Below are 17,500 nucleotides of genomic sequence, written 5' to 3' on the forward strand. Positions count from 1 at the left end.
GTGTCAGCTCCCTTGGCCAGTTTCCCGCTTCCTTGTGTGCCCAGTAGTGCTTGGACAGGTAACTCTGGGGGCGAGTTTTTAGCCTAGCAGCTAAGATGCTGGTTAAGACTCTTGCTTGGGGGCCAGCGTGTGGTGTAGCGGGTAAAGCTGCCGCATGTGACGCCAGCATCCTGTATCAGAGCGCCGCTTCCAGCCCCAACTGCTCCAGGTCTGATCTGGATGGCCCAAGTCTTGAGTTCCCTCCACCCACGAGGGAGATCCAGAATGGGGTTCCTGGCTCCTGGCTTCCACCTGGCCCAGGGCCAGCTGTTGCCATCATTTGGGGAGTGTACCAGTAGGTGGAGGATCAGTCAATCCCCACCCCCCCAAATAATAAATCTTAAAAAGGGAGAAAGAATTTTGTGTCCCACATCTGAGTACCTGGGTTTGATACCTGGCTCCAGTGGCCTGAGTGTAAGTAGTGGGGTCCCTGGCACCATGTGGGTTGGCCATTGCAGAGATTTGTGGAGTGAATAGATGAGAATTCTGTCAAATAAATAAATTTTTAAAATAATTTTTATGGGATTTTCTAGTATCCAGTTTTATTACAGTGGGAGTGTTGCCATACTGCCACTTTTTTCTACTTTATAATAAACTGCTGCGCTCTTGCCCCCTTATGACGTCATCATCTTTACTGTCTTGCCTCTGTTGTGTCCTGATGTGCCCACTGCTGTTCTCCATCCTCTATGCTCCTGTGTTGTCTCAATATGTGCCTTCATTTCTTTTTTTTTTTTTTAAGATTTATTTTATTTATTTGAAAGACATAATTATACAGAGAGGAAGAGAGAGAGAGATCTTCCATCCATTGGTTCACTCCCCAAATGGCCAGAGCTGAGCTGATCTGTATCCCGAGCCAGGAGCTTCTTCTGGGTCTCCCACATGGATGCAGGGTCCCAGGACTTGAGCCATCTGCCCTCCCAGGTCATTAACAGAGAGCTGTAGCAGAAGTGGAGCAGCCGAGACGCGAACCATCGCCACATGGATGCCAGTGCTGTTGGCTGGGGCTCCAACCCACCAGCCACAGCGCCGCCCCCTCCTGTCTTGTTACGATTTTTGCCTTCATTTCTAACACTCGTTGCAGTTCCAGGCTTGTGGTCTGTACCGGTCTGCCGGTCCCTGCTCCCCACAGTGGCCCAGCTCCTCCCAGGAGGGAAACTGGTCGGAGGTGGCTTTCCTCCTATGGAATTCAGCCCCCCCAAATATTTATTTATTTATTTATTTACTTGAAAGCAGAGTGACAGAGGAGGGGGGACCTTCCATCAGGGGCTCATCCCCAGGGCTGGGTGAGGCTGAAGTTGGGCTGGGAGCCTGGTTCTCCACCTGGGTTTCCTGGATGGATGGGGGGGTCCAGGTATGTGGGGCGTCCTCTGCCGCCTTCCCGGGAGCTTCAGCAGCCAGGCTCGAGCCAGCACGCCAGTGTGGGACGCCGGCATCGCAGGCTTAGCTGCTGTGCCCGGTGCCCGCCCCGGCCCTCAGGCGTAGGACCTTGGTGCGTCTCTTATATTCGGTTTTGTCTGCACACTGTTTCATCAGTGAACTGGAAGCTTTTGTTTTTTTAAGTTACTTGAGAGGTAGAGTTACTGAGAGAGGGAAAGACAGAGAGAAAGGTCTTCAACTGGTGGTCCACTCCCCCCGCCCATGGCTGCAACGGCTGGAGCTTCTTCCGGGTCTCCCACGTGGGTGCAGGGGCCCAAGGACTTGAACCAGCGCCCATATGATTCCATTGCGGCAGGCAGAGGCTTAGCTCACTATGCCACAGCGCAGGCCCCAAGATTCTTGTTTTGAATGTTGGTTCCCAGAGCAGAGCAGAAGGAACCACTGCTAGGAGTCTCGCTCTGCCGGTTGTAGCGGCCGCAAGTTCCTCTGGTGGCCTGAGGGCAGAGGTGGTAGGGCGGTATCCGCGCCCCGCAGCCCTTCTGCGGCTGAGCGGCTGAGTGGGAAGTCCTGTCTGCACTCTCCTTTGCAGTGCTAACGGGTGTGGGTGGTGTGGGTGGCAGGTAACGAGCAAGCTCTTCTCCGTGCGCTGAGGCTGGCGTCTCCAGAGCGGGAGAGGCACTCGGAGCTGTGCCGCGTTTCTGTGCTCACCCTGGTTTCCTCTCTCACAGGTGATGCCGAGGACGCGGGCGCTGCAGGCGGAGTGGCACGGGTCCTGTCTGCACGTGAGAAGCCCGTCTGCCCTGCAGAGCCGCACGCCGATACCATGAAGGGCTTAGCCACAGACTCTCCGGACGGCAGTGCCGAGTGCTCCAGGGGTCGTGCGGTGTGCGTGTCAGTGATGTGCGGGAGCAGCCAGAGAGGCGGCGGCGTCACGCAGAGGCCGCGGCCGTCTCCCCGCAGGGGCACACACGAGCCTTTGTGTCTGTTTTTTATTCTAAGATGCTGACATAACAAATCAAGCAGAATAGTTATGGTCAGTCATGGAGAATGACCAGGAAGCTCGTCCCAGAGGGGATGAGGATTTGGATTCTGTAAATTTTAAAATAGAAGAGGAGGATGATCAGATTCCTGGTCACGGTTTGGAAAGAATGGCCTTCCCGAGCGAGCAGGAGGACGTGAGGCAGACAGACAGCGGGGATGAGCAGGCCGAGGCCGGAGGGCCGGGCCGCCCCTGTGCGCCGCCCGAGAGGGAGAAGGACGACGAGTACGGGCCTCTGTTCTCGCGCTACAGCAGCACGCTGTACGACGTGGCCATGGAGGCCGTGGCCCAGAGCCTGCTCTCCAGCCGCCACGTGAGCTCCAGGAAGAAGTCGCCCGCCTGGAAGCATTTTTTTATCTCGCCCAGAGACAGCACGAAGGCCATCTGCATGTACTGCATGAAGGAGTTCAGTCGGGGCAAAAACGAGAAAGACTTGAGCACGAGCTGCCTCATGCGGCACGTCCGCCGGGCGCACCCCACGGTGCTCGTCCCGGAGAACGGGGGCGTGGCCGCGCTGCCCTCGGCCTCGCTCCTGCTGCCCTCGCAGCCGGCGGACGTGGGCGACCTCGGCTCCGTGCTCTCGCCCGCGAAGCTGGTGCAGAAGATGGCCTCGAAGATGCCGTCCCCCGACCGAGTGACGGAGGAGTCGGTGTCCGTGGTGTCCTCTGAAGACGTCTCCTCGGACATGTCTGTTTCTGACAAGTGCGGCAGGGAAGAGGTCCTGGCAGGGGCGTCGCCCCAGCTGCCCGCCCTCCAGTACGACGACGCGGCAGAGGGCTTGGCGGAGAAGAGCCTCCCGCTGCCCAAGAGCGCGTCTGGGTCCAGGCGGCGGTCGGCCGTGTGGAAGCACTTCTACCTGTCGCCCCTCGACAACTCCAAGGCCGTGTGCATCCACTGCATGAACGAGTTCAGCCGCGGCAAGAACGGGAAGGACCTGGGCACGAGCTGCCTCATCCGGCACATGTGGCGGGCGCACCGCTCCATCGTGCTGCGGGAGAACGGGGGCGGCCCGGGCATCCCGCCCCTCTACTCGGCCTCGCCCACCCTGCTGCCTGCGCTGCTGCCTCCCGAGGGCGAGCTGCACGCTGGGTCCTCCCCGGGGAAGCTGGTCGGAGAGTCGCGCTCGGCCGCCTCCTCCCCCGACAGGCTGGCTGACGACCTGCAGTCGCGACTGAACCCTGGAGACGCGTTCCTGGAGGACGCGTCCGTGCTGTCCTCCTCCGACGACGTGGGAGAGGCCTCGGCCGTGTCCTCCCCGGAGAAGCAGCAGGCTGACGAGCCGAGTCCCCGGCGGCCGGAGGCCGGCACCGTCTTCCAGCAGAACAAGAAGGTGATGAAGAGGCTGAAGTCGGAAGTCTGGCACCACTTCTCGCTGGCCCCCATGGACAGCCTCAAGGCCGTGTGTCGGTACTGCGGCTGCGTCATCAGCCGGGGCAAGAAGGGCGACGTGGGCACCAGCTGCCTGATGCGCCACCTGTACCGACGCCACCCCGAAGTCGTCGGGGGCCAGAAGGGCTTTCTGGGAGCCAGTCTGGCCAACTCTCCGTACGCCACGTTGGCCTCTGCAGAAAGCTCCTCCTCCAGGCTGGCCGACCTGCCGGCGGCGGTCAGCAGGGGCAGTCAGGCCACGTTTCCTGTGAGTAGCAAGAAGACCTCGAAGTTGTGGAACCACTTTTCCATTTGCTCCGCAGACTCCACCAAGGTGGTGTGCCTGCACTGCGGCCGCACCATCAGCCGGGGGAAGAAGCCCACCAACCTGGGCACCAGCTGCCTCCTCCGGCACCTGCAGCGGTTCCACGGCAGCGCGCTGAAGCCCGACGCCCCCGTGCCCCGCGGGCCCCCAAGCGCGGAACTGCCCGGGGCGCCCTCCTTTGACACCACCGAGAAGTTTTACGATTCTCACCCGGTTGCCAAAAAGATCACAAGCCTCATAGCCGAGATGATTGCACTTGACCTCCAGCCCTACTCTCTGGTGGACAGCGTCGGCTTTAACCGGCTGCTGGAATACTTGAACCCTCAGTACTCTCTGCCCTCTCCTTCCTACTTCTCCAGGACGGCTATCCCGGGCATGTACGACAACGTGCAGCAGATCATCGTGTCGCACCTGAGGGGAGCCGAGAGCGGGGTGATCCACTTCACGTCCGGCATCTGGATGAGCAACCAGACGCGGGAGTACCTGACCCTCACGGCTCACTGGGTCACCTTCGAGTCGGCGCGGCCCCACTGTGAGGACCACCACTGCTCAGCACTTTTGGACGTGTCGCAGGTCGACTGCGACTACAGCGGCAACAGCATCCAGAAGCAGCTGGAGTGCTGGTGGGAAGCCTGGGTGACGTCCATCGGCCTCCAGGTCGGCATCACGGTCACGGACAACCCGAGCATCGCCAAGACCCTGAACGAGGGGGAGCACTCGAGCGTGCAGTGCTTCAGCCACACGGTGAACCTGATCGTCAGCGAGGCCATCAAGAGCCAGAGGATGGTGCAGAACCTGCTGAGCATCGCGCGGAAGGTCTGCGAGCGGGTGCACCGCTCGCCCCGGGCCAAGGAGAAGCTGGCGGAGCTGCAGCGGGCGTACGAGCTGCCCCAGCACCACCTGCTGCAGGACGTCCCGTCCAGGTGGAGCACCTCGTTCCACATGCTGGAGCGGCTCATCGAGCAGAAGCGGGCCGTCAGCGAGATGGCGGCCGAGTGCGATTTCAGAGAGCTGATCAGCTGCGACCAGTGGGAGGTCATGCAGTCCGTGTGCCACGCGCTGAAGCCCTTCGAGGCTGCGAGCCGGGAGATGCGCTCCCGCGTGTCCACGCTGAGCCAGGTCATCCCCATGATCCACATCCTCAACAGGAAGATGGAGACGCTGGCCCAGGAGACCATGGGCATCGACACCATGCTCAAGTCTCTGAAGGAGGCCATGGTCAGCCGGCTGGCCGCCACCCTGCACGACCCCAGGTACATCTTCGCCACGCTCTTGGACCCTCGTTACAAAGCCTCCCTGTTCACGGAGGAGGAGGCCGAGCAGTACAAGCGAGACTTGATCAGGGAGCTAGAACTAATGAATTCTACCTCAGATACCACGCCTGCCTCCAGCGGCTGCGACGCGGGCTCCCCCTCGAAGGACTGTGCCAGAGGGGATGACCTGTGGTCACTCGTGGCCAAGGTGAAGAAGGAAGGTCAGAGAGAGAAGTTGCCTGAGGACATGGTGCTCGCGTACCTGGAGGAGGAGGCGATCGACCACAGCTGTGACCCGCTCGCCTACTGGGCCCTGAAGAAGGCCGCCTGGCCGGGGCTGTCCGCGCTGGCCGTCAGGTTTCTGGGCTGCCCGCCCAGCACCGTCCCTTCGGAGAAGCTGTTCAGCACGCCCACCGAGAGCGGCAGCTGCGGCCAGTCCAGGCTCATGATGGAGCATTTTGAGAAACTGATCTTCCTGAAAGTGAACCTCCCCCTAATATACTTCCAGTATTGACACTCGACAGAGCCGCCCTCACGGGGAGCCTCTGCCTGGGCTCTCGCTCGCTCCCGCTGGGGCCGTGCACGACATGGACCAGGCACTCTCAGGGCCACCCTCCAGCGCTCACCGTAATGTCTCCGCGTGCCTTACTGCTCCTCCAGGCCAGGGATCGCGGTGTTTTAAGTCCGCTAGACATAGCCAGTCTTGTCGATTATGAAATGCGATTAGGTTTTAATTCATAGCTGTAAAGTTTTTTACAAGTCGGGGGTTAGTGATTTGTTTTACTAGCGCGGCGAGAAGATGTAAACGATTTTGTTCTGTCGGCTTTTTATTCAATTATGTAAAAACACAAATCAGGTACTGTACTTTAGCTAAAACTGCGCTGATTGCAGCAAGGGCTTCTGTGGCCGTCAGGCGAGGTCTGGGAGTGGGAGGCGGCGGTCAGGCCGCGCTGACCGAGCGGTTTCTCACTGCAGGCGCTAAGCAAGCTGAGGAGGAAGGGAGCCCTCTAGGTGGAAGGAGACTGTTCACGGCGACCCAGACTTGGCATTGGAGAGCTTGGCTGCACTGGGCGTGGCGTGGAGACTGGTCCGCCGGCTGTCAGTCACCGGGCCGCTCCCATTTCAGGTTCTTGCATTCAGGTTTCCTCCCATCAGAACTCAGAGATGTCCCACTGTTCTCACGAGGGCCCTTGCCACGGGACCTCAGTGTGTCACTTCATGCTGACTGCTGGCCAGTGCCTGCTGGTCAAACCCCCACGCCACTGACTGCGTCTGCCGAAGTGCACCGGCCCCCAGTCTGGTCAGATTACGTGGAAGGTTCTAGAAGAGATGGCGTATCAACAGGAAAGCAGCTTGTCATGTTCCAGTTGTAGGGGTAGCCTTAGCCTTAGGTGCTCAGGTTTTTGTTTTTGTTTTTGTTTCGTGATAGGGAAGATTTAGCCATCACTGGGGTATCCTAGAATCCTGAGGACATCAGAATGAAATGAAATATCAGTTGTCAGGTTCTTTAACAGTGTCTCTGGAGTTTTTGCTTTAATATCTTTTTAAAAAGTTCATTTTCTCATTTCAGATCAGTTAAATATTCTGAGTGAGCTAAATCACTCATTTGCCTATGACCTTTTGAAAAAGTTGTTTAAAATACTGTACCTATGCTTAATCTAAATTTGCATTTGACTATGGTTTAGTGTATTTATAAATGGTGAACTCAGTTTCTGAAATTAAACTTTTTATTTGCAGTTTTCTAGTGCTGGTGGGCAGTGGCTTTTTATTTTTCAGCTAATAAAACATGACGTGTGGAAGCCACACTCGTGCGGCACTGGAGAGTGGAAGTTGTTCTCACTGCGGCGTTGCTGGCGACAGTATCGACAGTGCAGCCTTCCCAGGTCTTGGGTTCCTGGCGAGCCAGGTTAGGAGTGTGGCATCAGCTTGGGGAGCCCTCGGGCAGCCCTGAGACACTGCCCTGGCACCCTCGTGCCTCTCGGGAGACCCGCCCGTTTCTGGAGTAGCTTTTCTGTTGACGTTTTTTAAGTTCCCAGCCCCGCGGGGTTGCTCTGCACAGGAGTGCTCTGAGTAACAGTGTATGAAAAGGGTTCCAGGAAAAGCATGGCTTCTCTTGTGTTTGTGGCACTTGAGGTTGAGCCATCCCTGCCCTCCCACGGTGCTCACAGACGAGGCCCAGCGCCAGCGCCAGCGCTGCAGTGACTGCCTGTTACCAGGCGAACATGTGCTGGTGCCATGAGAAATGCCTTCCACCTTGGCTCTCCATCACCTGAACTCTGCTGGTTTCCCTGCCTCCAGATGAAATCTTGTTTTCAAAGATTTGCTAATTTATTTCAAGGGGAGAATAAGAGATCTTCCATCCACTGGTTCACTCTCCAGATGGCCACAGTGGCCAAGGATGGACCAGGATGAAGCCAGGAGCCTGGCCCACATGGGTCTCCCACATGGGTGGCATAGGCCCAAGTATTTGGGCCATTGTCCACTGCCTTCCCAGGCACATTAGCTGGAAGCCATATTGGAAGCAGAGCAGCTAGTACTCTGATGTGGTATGTTGGTGGTGTACCAAACACCGGCCCTGCTAGATATTTTAGTTAAATCTCTTAACTTACTTAGCTCTCTCTCTCTTTCAGGTATTAAAAAAAGCTCTTTACATGCCACAGAGCTGTCTTCAGTGAATAAAATTAGCAGCAGCCACATCCTAATAAAACACAACTTTATTTAAAGCTAAAATTCCTTTCCCTTCCACTTCTGAACATGAGCCGACGCTGGAATTGGACCAGCCTTTACCCAAAAGCTGTCAAGGCCAAGTAAAAAATGTATTTTTTTAAAAAGGTATATATATGCTTTTAATTAGGGAGCTTCCATCTGCTGGTTACCTATGGCCAAAGCGGGATTGAAACCAGGAGCTGGGAACTTGGTCCAGGTCTCCCATGTGGGTGGTAGAGGCCCAGTTATTTGAGCCATCATCTGCCTCCCACATCTGCCTTTAGCAGGAAGCTGAGAACAGGAGCCAGAGCTGTGATGTGGGACATGGGTATCTTTTTTTTTTTTTTTTTTTTTAAGATTTATTTATTTACTTGAAAGAATTACACAGAGAGAGACATAAAGAAAGAGGTCTTCCCTCCACTGGTTCATTCCCCAGATGGCCTCAACGGCTGGAGCTGCACCCATCAGGAGCCAGAAGCTTCTGGGTCTCCCACGCAGGTGCAGGGGCCCAAGGACTTGGGCCATCTTCTGCTTTTCCAGGTCATCGCAGAGAGCTGGATTGGAAGTGGAGCAGCCAGGACTCAAACCGGTGCCCATATGGGATACCGGCACTGCAGGTGGCAGCTTTACCCGCTACGCCACAGCACCAGCCCCAGGACATGGGCATCTTAGCTGGCATCTTAACCACTAAACACCCAATAATATAAAGAGCGTTTGGAAGACACCAGGATGTAGCCAAGGAAGCCAAGATGTGAGGAAGCAAAATCCTGTATTCCCACCTTTTTTTCAGATGTTCCTGTTGGGACATTTGTGGACGACCTGGTTGTGAGGCGTCGTAGGAAGCGTCAGCCAGTGGTGGCACTGGGCTGGGAAGGCCAGCAGCTTTGTCACGTTGGCCAGGACACCAGGAGACAAGGTCTTGTGGAAAAGGAAACCTTGGAGAAGTAGGCCCAACGGCGAGGGTGCGGCGCCCGCAGAGGCAGGTGCTGGTTCGCATCAGGCTGCTCCTGCGCAGGGGAGCCCATCTGCCACGACCCTGGAGTTTGCGGAGGACCCTTGCAGAGCAGCCCTCGCACAGCCCTCGCACAGCCTGGGGAGCACGAGTCTCCACAGCCTTGAGCACTTCCGCTGGCCCCACCCCACCTCTGCCAAAGGAAAACCAAATGCTTTCTCAGGGAAAGACCAGAGCTGCTTTCGCTTTATACAGAAACAGGCAAAATAGGACCAAGTGACGGAAAGGTAAGGGAGTGATGGCCGGCAGGAGCAGACCTGCGAGAGATCCACAGACTCATGTTTCCTGCGTGGACTTTCTGACTAAGATGAGGACGCCTCAGGACCTATGATAAGGTGTCCCCACAGGCCTGTCATATTGGAAATACTGAAGACGAATGGGTTTCATGTACCCAACCTCTGCGGTGGGATGGACAGCTCGTCTCCCTGACGCATGCAGTTGTGTACGCCTCACCGTTAGGGTAGGGGCGCTGACGAGGAGGGAGTCTGGTGAGAGGCCCTCGGAACATTCTCACGGGAGGGCTGGCCCCTGCTTCCTGGCTTCTGTTGTGATTGCTCCTCTGTGCACACTCTGCCGTTGTCACCAGACAGCTGAACCACTGAGAACTCCCGCAGTGAGAGCCAGAGCCTCCCTCCCTGCCTTCCCTTCCATCCAAACACCCCCCCCCCCCGGGATTTGCTACGGTGATGCAAAGCCAGCTGACACACCTGCTGGACATCCTCGCTTGGAAACACCAGTGTCCACTGTAGAGTGTTGGTCCTTTCCCCCTGCAACCGTGGGGCTGACTGGGCGTGCCTGCTGGTGCTGTCCAGCACTGCAAGAATCAGACTGCAGAGGCCTAGCCTGGAAAATTATCAAAATTAAAAATGCTACTGAATGCCTGTCAGTTTTGTGCCACTGTGAAACAAGTCCTAAGCCAAGGCCTGGTAAACCCAGGGCCACCTGGATGCATGGCAGAATGGAGACTCAGCACTCTGGGTAGAAGGGCGGCAAGCTGTCCAGAAGAGGCCCAGCCCTGCAGGAGGAGCTAAGGAGAGGGAGGGGCGGGGCCACGTGGAAGGGGGAAGACTATGTCCCACAGCCCACAAGCTCAGCTGAGGCTGCCGGAGCTTCACTGATTCCCAGGCAGGATAAATGAATAACAGAAACCTACACCATAGGCACACCACAGCAGAGTGCCGAAAAATAGACCTTTCAAAGGAACAGCAACTGGCAGCTGGCTGTATGAATTCACTCAAAATGGAGCCGTGAACTAGATGTAAGACCTAGAACTACAAAATTCTCAGAAAAACAGCTTCATAACAATGAATTTGGCATTGCTGTCTTTCATGTGCCAAGTGCACAGGCAACAAGAGAAAGATCGGCAGGCCTGGCCTTCGTGGGAATTTGAAGTCCTGTGCACCAGAAGGGCAAAGGGGCAAAGGAAGGACCTCGTCCCCAGTGGTCTCCCAGAAATGTTCAACAAAAAAGTGAAAAATGATGAAGACTCCATGAGACAGGAGGAGAGAAGACAGACACTGGGGGCCGGCGCTGTGGCGTAGCTGCCTCCAGTGAGGGCATCTCGTATGGGCACCGGTTTGAGACCTCCCAGCCCCACTTTGGATCCAGCCCTCTGCTATGGTCTTGGAAAGCAGTAGAGATGGCCCAAGTGCTTGGATTTCTGCACGTGTGCAGGAGACCTGGAGGAAGCTCCCAGCTCTTGGCTTCGGATCGGCCCAGCTCCGGCCATTGCAGACATTTAGGGAATGAACTAGCAAATAGAAGACGTCTCTCTTCCTCTCTCTGCCTCTCTATAACTTGGCTTTCAAATAAATAAATCTTAGAGAAAGATTGCTGCAGCCAGCCACCAGGTGTGAGCAGCCGTCTTGCCATGGCAGAGTGGGAAACAGTCACTGAAAGGGAATTCCAGTCACCACTGACATTTACAGCAGCCCGAAGGACGCCTTCAGCCTGGAAGCTGTGCGACTTCCTTCCCCTCCCCCCCGCCCAGGAGCGCCAGGCTCAGTGTAGCTCCATTCCATTCCTACCAGAGTAAGTCAGCCAGGCACCGTGTGGGGCCAAGGCCAGGTCCCCCGTCTGCAGCAGTGGGAGTTCTTGGGCATTCGCCCCAGAGCTGTGCTCACGCTGCACGCGAGCCAGAGGATTCACCTCAGCTTCTAGGGGGAAACACCAGAAGCAGCCCTGGGGGACCCGGGCAGGGACCCTGCTGCACTCTGCGACGCGGGACTCCGACAGCCAGTGCCGCGGGCATCTCGCCTGGTGGGCCCAGGGGAGAACCTACCTGCATTGCACCTTTCTGGATTCAACCTGCAGAGCAGCGTCCTGTGTACATGGTAGTTCCCCTGTAGGACTGGAGCAAGGTTCAGTTCACAGCCCCTCGTCCCAGGACCAGGGCTGTTGGCGTCACGAAGCTGCAGCACCAGCTGGACTCTCCTAGGAGGACCTGAGAACATGACCGTGGTCATGGTGTCGTACAGTGCTGCAGCCACAGCAGTCGTTGCCACAGGCCCTGGCATGACTCGGGTCTGCCAGTGGGACAAGGGGGCGGCTACCATTCGTCCTCACACCAAGAACAAGGCCCTGGCTGTCACATTCAGCAGGGAGACTGATGAGCCACAGGCACACCTCCCGGGAGAGCCTTACTGCAGAGCCACAAGGCCATCCCTGCAAACGGCAGCAGCCTAGACCATTGTGTGCTTGTAGACACTGACAGTCATTGAGACCAAGGGAGTTCCTGAGGAGCCTACACTCCTGGGCTCTCCTAGAACCAAAGCTAACGCAACAAGTCAGGTGATACCCTGCATTCCAGCTAAACCGTAAACTTCTCCAGGAAACCTACTCCATGAAGGGGTGATAGCATCAACGTAGGAGCACAGGAGCCAGGAAGCAAGGCAGCGTGAGGCCTCGAACAGAACACAGTCCAGAGCCAGATCCGGGACTGAAGGAACTGCAACAACGGAGTGTGCAATTGAAAGTGGTGGTAAGGACAGGCGAGGAAATGTAAGAGAACGCAGATTAAAGGAGTGGGCAATCTATGAGTGATGGAACTCATTAAGAACAACGAAAGAATTTTGGAGATGAAATATTCCATGTGATAATACAACTCAGGACTTTAACAGCAGAATAGACCACGTGGAGGAAAGAATTTCTGACCTCAAGGACAAGACTTTTGAAATAACCCAATCAGATGAAAATAAAAAGAATGAAGAGGGGCTAGTGCTGTTAAACACAGTGGTACAGTGAGTTAAACAGCTGCCTGCAGCACCAGCATCTCATGTGGGTGTGGGTTCAAGTCCCAGCTGCTCCACTTCTGATCCAGCTCTCTTCTGTGGCCTGGGAAAGCAGCAGAGGATGGTCCAAGTGCATGGACCCCTGCACCCATGTGGGAGACCCAGAAGCTCCTGGCTTCTGCCTGGTCCAGCCCTGGCCATTGTGGCCACTTGGGGAGTGAACCAGCAGATGGGGAATCTCTCTGTCTCTTCCTGACTTTCTAACTCCACCTTTCAAATAAAATAAATTTATTTTTTTAAAAAAAAGTACATGAGCTATGGGATACCATTAAACGACCAAAGATTTGTATTATAGGTATTCCTGAAGGAGAAGCAAAAGAAAGTGTTGAGAACCTGCTCAAAGAACTCCAGACTCAACCAAGAAAGGTCTTCTCCAAGGCATATTGTAGTCAGACTGTCACAAGTTAAGGACGGGCTGGTGCTGTGGTATAGCAGATAAAGCTGCTGCCTGCAGTGCTGGCATCCCATATGGGTGCCACTTCGAGTCCTGGCTGCTCCACTTCTGGTTTAGCTCGCTTCTATGGCCTGGGAAAGCGGCAGCAGATGGTCCAACTCCTTGGGCCCCTGCACCCATGTGGGAGACTCAGAAGAAGCTCCAGGCTCTTGACTTTGGGTTGGCCCAGCTCTGGCTGTTGTAGCCATTTGGGGAGTAAACCAGCGGATGGAAGACCTGTCTTTCTGTCTCTGCCTCTCTGTAACTCTGCCTTTCAAATAAATAATTAAAAAAAAAAAAAAAAAGACAAGGAGAGAGTCCTGAAGACACTGAAGTTAGATATAAAAGAAAATCGATTGGATTAACATCAGACTTCCCAGCTGTATTCAAGGTCTTAAAAGAAGAAACTTCCAGTCAAGAATGTTATATATCCAATGAAGCTATCCTTTAAAATGAAGAGGAAAAAAGCTATTTTTAAGATAAGCAAAACTGGAATTCACCACCACCAGACCAGCCTTTCGAGATGCTGAAGGGGGTCCTGTGTTGGGAGTAAACTTGAAAACGTCACCACCAAACTCACCAACAGATCAGGTAGAATTATTCAGTCGACAAAATGACAGACTTCAGTTCTTATCAACATTAACCTCGAATGTAAATGGATAAATTCTCCAACCAAAAGACTTAGGTTGGCTAAATTGATAAAAACTCAAGGCCTCCCTACAAGATGCCTACAAGAAACTCACTTCACACAGATACACACAGACGAGGGTGAAGGGCTGGAAAAAGATGAACCAGGAAAATGAACACCAAAAGCGAGCAGGCGTATGTTGCAGTTGATTTCTCAACAGTGTTGCAGTGGATTCGTTTCTGAGAGGAGGAGCTTGGTGGGGGCAAGGGGCATGGAGTCACCACACAGACCCCGGGAGTCATGAAAGCAGGCCTGAGGTGAGCAGCCCACACTCATTTATTTCAGAAAGTACAACAGCTTATATAACCAAGACCAGCCAATCCAGTCAAGGGGTGGTCTATGCCCCAACCAATCACAGCCTCTTGCCAGGCAGTTTCCAAAGCCATCCAATCACAGCCTGTTGCCAGTCAGGCTCTTGTTGCCAGGCAGTTTCTGAAACCATCCAATCACAGCCTGCCATCAGTCAGGCTCTGTTGTCATGTGGTTTCTGAAGCCATCCAATCATGGCCTGTTGCCAGGCAGTTTCTGTTGTCAGTGGCCATCTTGGCATGACCTTTTCACCTCAGTGGCCATCTTGATATGACTTTTTCACCAGCATAGTGAACCTGGTCACAGATAAAACAGACTTTAAATTGAAAACCATAAAAAGAGATAGGGACATTATGTTTTGATCCAAGGTTCCATTCAGCAAGAAGACATAACAATCATAAATATATGTATGCACTCATCACAAGACCACCCAGATATACAGCAAATACTATTAGACATAAAGGAGACAGACTCCAGGACATTAATAGTGGCTCACTTCAACACCCCACTCAATGCCAGGTCATCCAACAGAAAAGCAATCAAGATACATCAGACTTGAAACACTCGAGTAAGTGGACCTAACAGACACATACAGGACGCTTCGCCCAGCTGCTACAGGATCACATTGAGCACATGGAACATTTTCCAGGCTAGACCACATATTAGGCCACAAGTCACATCTCGGCAAATTTAAGAAGGCTGAAATCATACCACAGGTCTTTTCAGTACATAAAGGAGCAAAACTAGAAATCAACAAGAACAAGAGCACATTCATAAGTACCTGGGAATTAAGAAAACATGCTACTGAATGACCACTGGGTCATTGAAGAAACTGAAAAGGAGGAGCTGGTGCTGTGGCGTAGGAGGCAAAGCCACCGCCTATGATGCTGACATCCCATATGGGCACCAGTTGGAGTACCAGTTGCTCCACTTCTGATCCGGCTCCCTGTTAATGGCCTGGGGAAAGCAGTGGAAGGTGGTCCAAGTGTTTGGGCTCCTGCACCCCAAATGGGAGGCCAGAGGGAGACAGATCTTCCATCTGCTGGTTCACTCCCCAACTGGCCACAATAACTGGGGCTGCACCAGGCCAAAGCCAAGAGACTCTTCACATCTCCCATGTGGGTTCAGGGGTTCAAGCACTTGGGTCATCCTCCACTGCTTTTCTCAGGCACATCAGAAGGGAGCTGGATGGAAGTGGGGCAGCCAGGGCTTGAACCAGTGCCCATATGGGATGACAGCACCACAGGTGGCGGCTTTATCAGTCATGCAAAACAGCACCAGCTCCTCCACTCACCCTAAAAAGGAGGTGCTGACACGGTGTAGCCTGGGTGGACCTAGAGGACACATGTGGTCTCTGTTGTACTTGCTGGCACTGTGATGCCATCTGCTGGGGAATGCAGTGAGGGAGTGCCCATCAGGGCTGGCACCAAGCTGTTTGGGCCTTTAGCCTCCAAACCTGTGCGTGTGAAATGTATCAAGTGCCCAGCCTAGGGGTAGTGTTGTGCAGTGAGCTAAGCTGCTGCTGGTGATGTCAGCACCCCACTTGGGGGCACCAATTTGAATCCTGGGCACTCTGCTTCTGATGCGGCCCCTGCCAACACGGCTGGAAAGGCAGCAGCAGATGACCCAAGTGCTTGGGCTCTTGCTACCCATGAGGGAGACCAGATGAAGTTCCAAGTCCCTGGCTTCAGCCTGGCCCAGCCCTGGTTCTTGGGGTCTTTTGGGGAATGAGCTAGTAAACGTAACATCTCTCTGTTGCTCTGCCTTTCAAGTAATTAAAATGAAATAAATATTTTAAAAATTAAGAAATCTTTTTTAAAAATAAATTAAAAAAAAAAAAAAACCAGCCTAGGTAGTTCACCATATAGTGTGAGTGGTGGTGAAGGAGAGGGTGACCCCTCTGCCGCCTCTCCAGGGTGGTGGTGGCCACTCTTGCCAGGAAGAGGTGGGAAGGAAGGAGTGGTCTGTCCAGTGGCGAGACCATCTGTACAGAGGCTTCTGTGCCCTCCGGGAGCTCCTGCAACTCCTGAGTGAGGCAGCAGAGCTGCCGTCCACACACGAGCCCGAAAGCTGTGCTGCAAAGTACCGATTCCGGCAGCATCAAGAATATGAAACATTTACGGTGAATCTGACAGCAGGTGTGCAGGAGCTGTTCACTGAAAACCACAAAACATTCTGAAGGAAAGTTTAAAAGATCCAAGTATATGGAGAGAAATACTATGTTCATGGATTAGAAGCCTTGGTAAAACACTGATCCTTCTAAACTTGATGCATAAATCAGTGCCGTCACAGTTGATTCCAGAAATGACAGGAATGCAGAGAATCGCAGGGGAGACAGACCAATTCAGCAAAAGCTGGCTGGCGTGGGGACTTACATGCCCCGCCTTCAGGACGAACCCGCAGACACAATCAGGGAAGGATGGTGTTGGTGCTCAGACTGATCCATGGAACAGGCCAGGAAGAGACCCTCACACAGAGTGATCTTCTCACAACAGCCTCACTGAGGTACAAAATGCACACTGGACACAGAGCGAGCTCCAACAGCCAACATGGCCACTGCCACAACGAACAGAGTGGTCTGTCCACCAAATGCTCTCATGGCTTTTTAAAAGACTGATGCGGGGCCAACGTGGCCGCATGGTGGGAACATGTGACGTGCCTGGCCAGGGGAGGTCCCCGCTCACTGGGGCCTGAGGGCAGGTACTAACAGCAAATCGGGCCCAGCCCCTCTGCTTCCTGCTATATGCTCCCGCCTCCCTCTCCCCACAACTGTTGCTCCACACAAGCTCTACCACTGCCATCCTCTGCGGCCACGTGGACTGTGAGCCCCCGAGACCATGAGCTGAAGCAACCCACCCCCACCAGCCTGTATCAGGCAGTTGCAGCCATGACAGCGATGCAGTCCCCTCTGCAGGTGAAAAAAGGTGGAATCAAAATGAGAACGAACCTGTTTTAATTTCTTTAAAGATTTATTTTTTTACCTGAGTTACACACAGAGAGAAGGACAGGCAGAGAGAAAGAGAGAGAGGTCCTCCATCCACTGGTTCACTCCCCAGATGGCCGCATTGGCCGGAGCTGCACCAGTCCGAAGCCAGAAGCCAGGATCTTCTTCCAGGTCTCCCACGTGGGCACAGGGACCCAAGGACTTGGGCCATCTTCTTCTTTTTTTTTTTTTTTTTTTTTTTTTTTTTTTGACAGGCAGAGTTAGACAGTGAGTGAGAGACAGAAAGGTCTTTGCCGTTGGTTCACCCTCCAATGGCCACCACGGCCGGCGCACCACACTGATCCAAAGCCATGAGCCAGGTGCTTCTCCTGGTCTCCCATGGGGTGCAGGGCCCAAGCATTTGGGCCATCCTCCACTGCACTCCCGGGCCATAGCAGAGAGCTGGCCTGGTCTAAGAGGGGCAACTGGGACAGAATCCGACACCCCGACCTGGACTAGAACCTGGTGTGCCAGCACCGCAAGGTGGAGGATTAGAGTATTGAGCCACGGTGCCGGCCATTGGGCCATCTGCTGCTGCTTTCCCAGGCCATAGCAGAGAGCTGGATCAGGAGTGGAGCAGCTGGGTCTCAAACCAGCGTCCATATGGGATGCTGGCACTGCAGGTGGTGGCTTTACCCACTATGCCACAGTTCTGGCCTGTTTTGTTAAATTTCTATT

General features: G+C 54.4%; 1 protein-coding gene across 4 annotated transcripts in view; it reads left to right on the forward strand.

Moving 5' to 3' along the window:
- ZBED4 (zinc finger BED-type containing 4) overlaps positions 1-13,147 on the forward strand; it is a 37,354-nt gene extending 24,207 nt beyond the window's left edge. For all 4 annotated transcript variants that reach the window (XM_070053062.1, XM_051839190.2, XM_051839187.2 and 1 more), the window contains one exon: positions 2,145-13,147. In XM_070053062.1, coding sequence (XP_069909163.1) covers positions 2,457-5,915 — 3,459 coding nt within the window. In that variant the 5' untranslated portion in view covers positions 2,145-2,456 and the 3' untranslated portion in view covers positions 5,916-13,147. The remainder of the gene's footprint in view (positions 1-2,144) is intronic.
- The last annotated feature ends 4,353 nt before the right edge of the window (positions 13,148-17,500 follow it).

The sequence above is a fragment of the Oryctolagus cuniculus genome, chromosome 11 (genome assembly GCF_964237555.1).
Source record: "Oryctolagus cuniculus chromosome 11, mOryCun1.1, whole genome shotgun sequence".
Classification (NCBI taxonomy): domain Eukaryota; kingdom Metazoa; phylum Chordata; class Mammalia; order Lagomorpha; family Leporidae; genus Oryctolagus; species Oryctolagus cuniculus.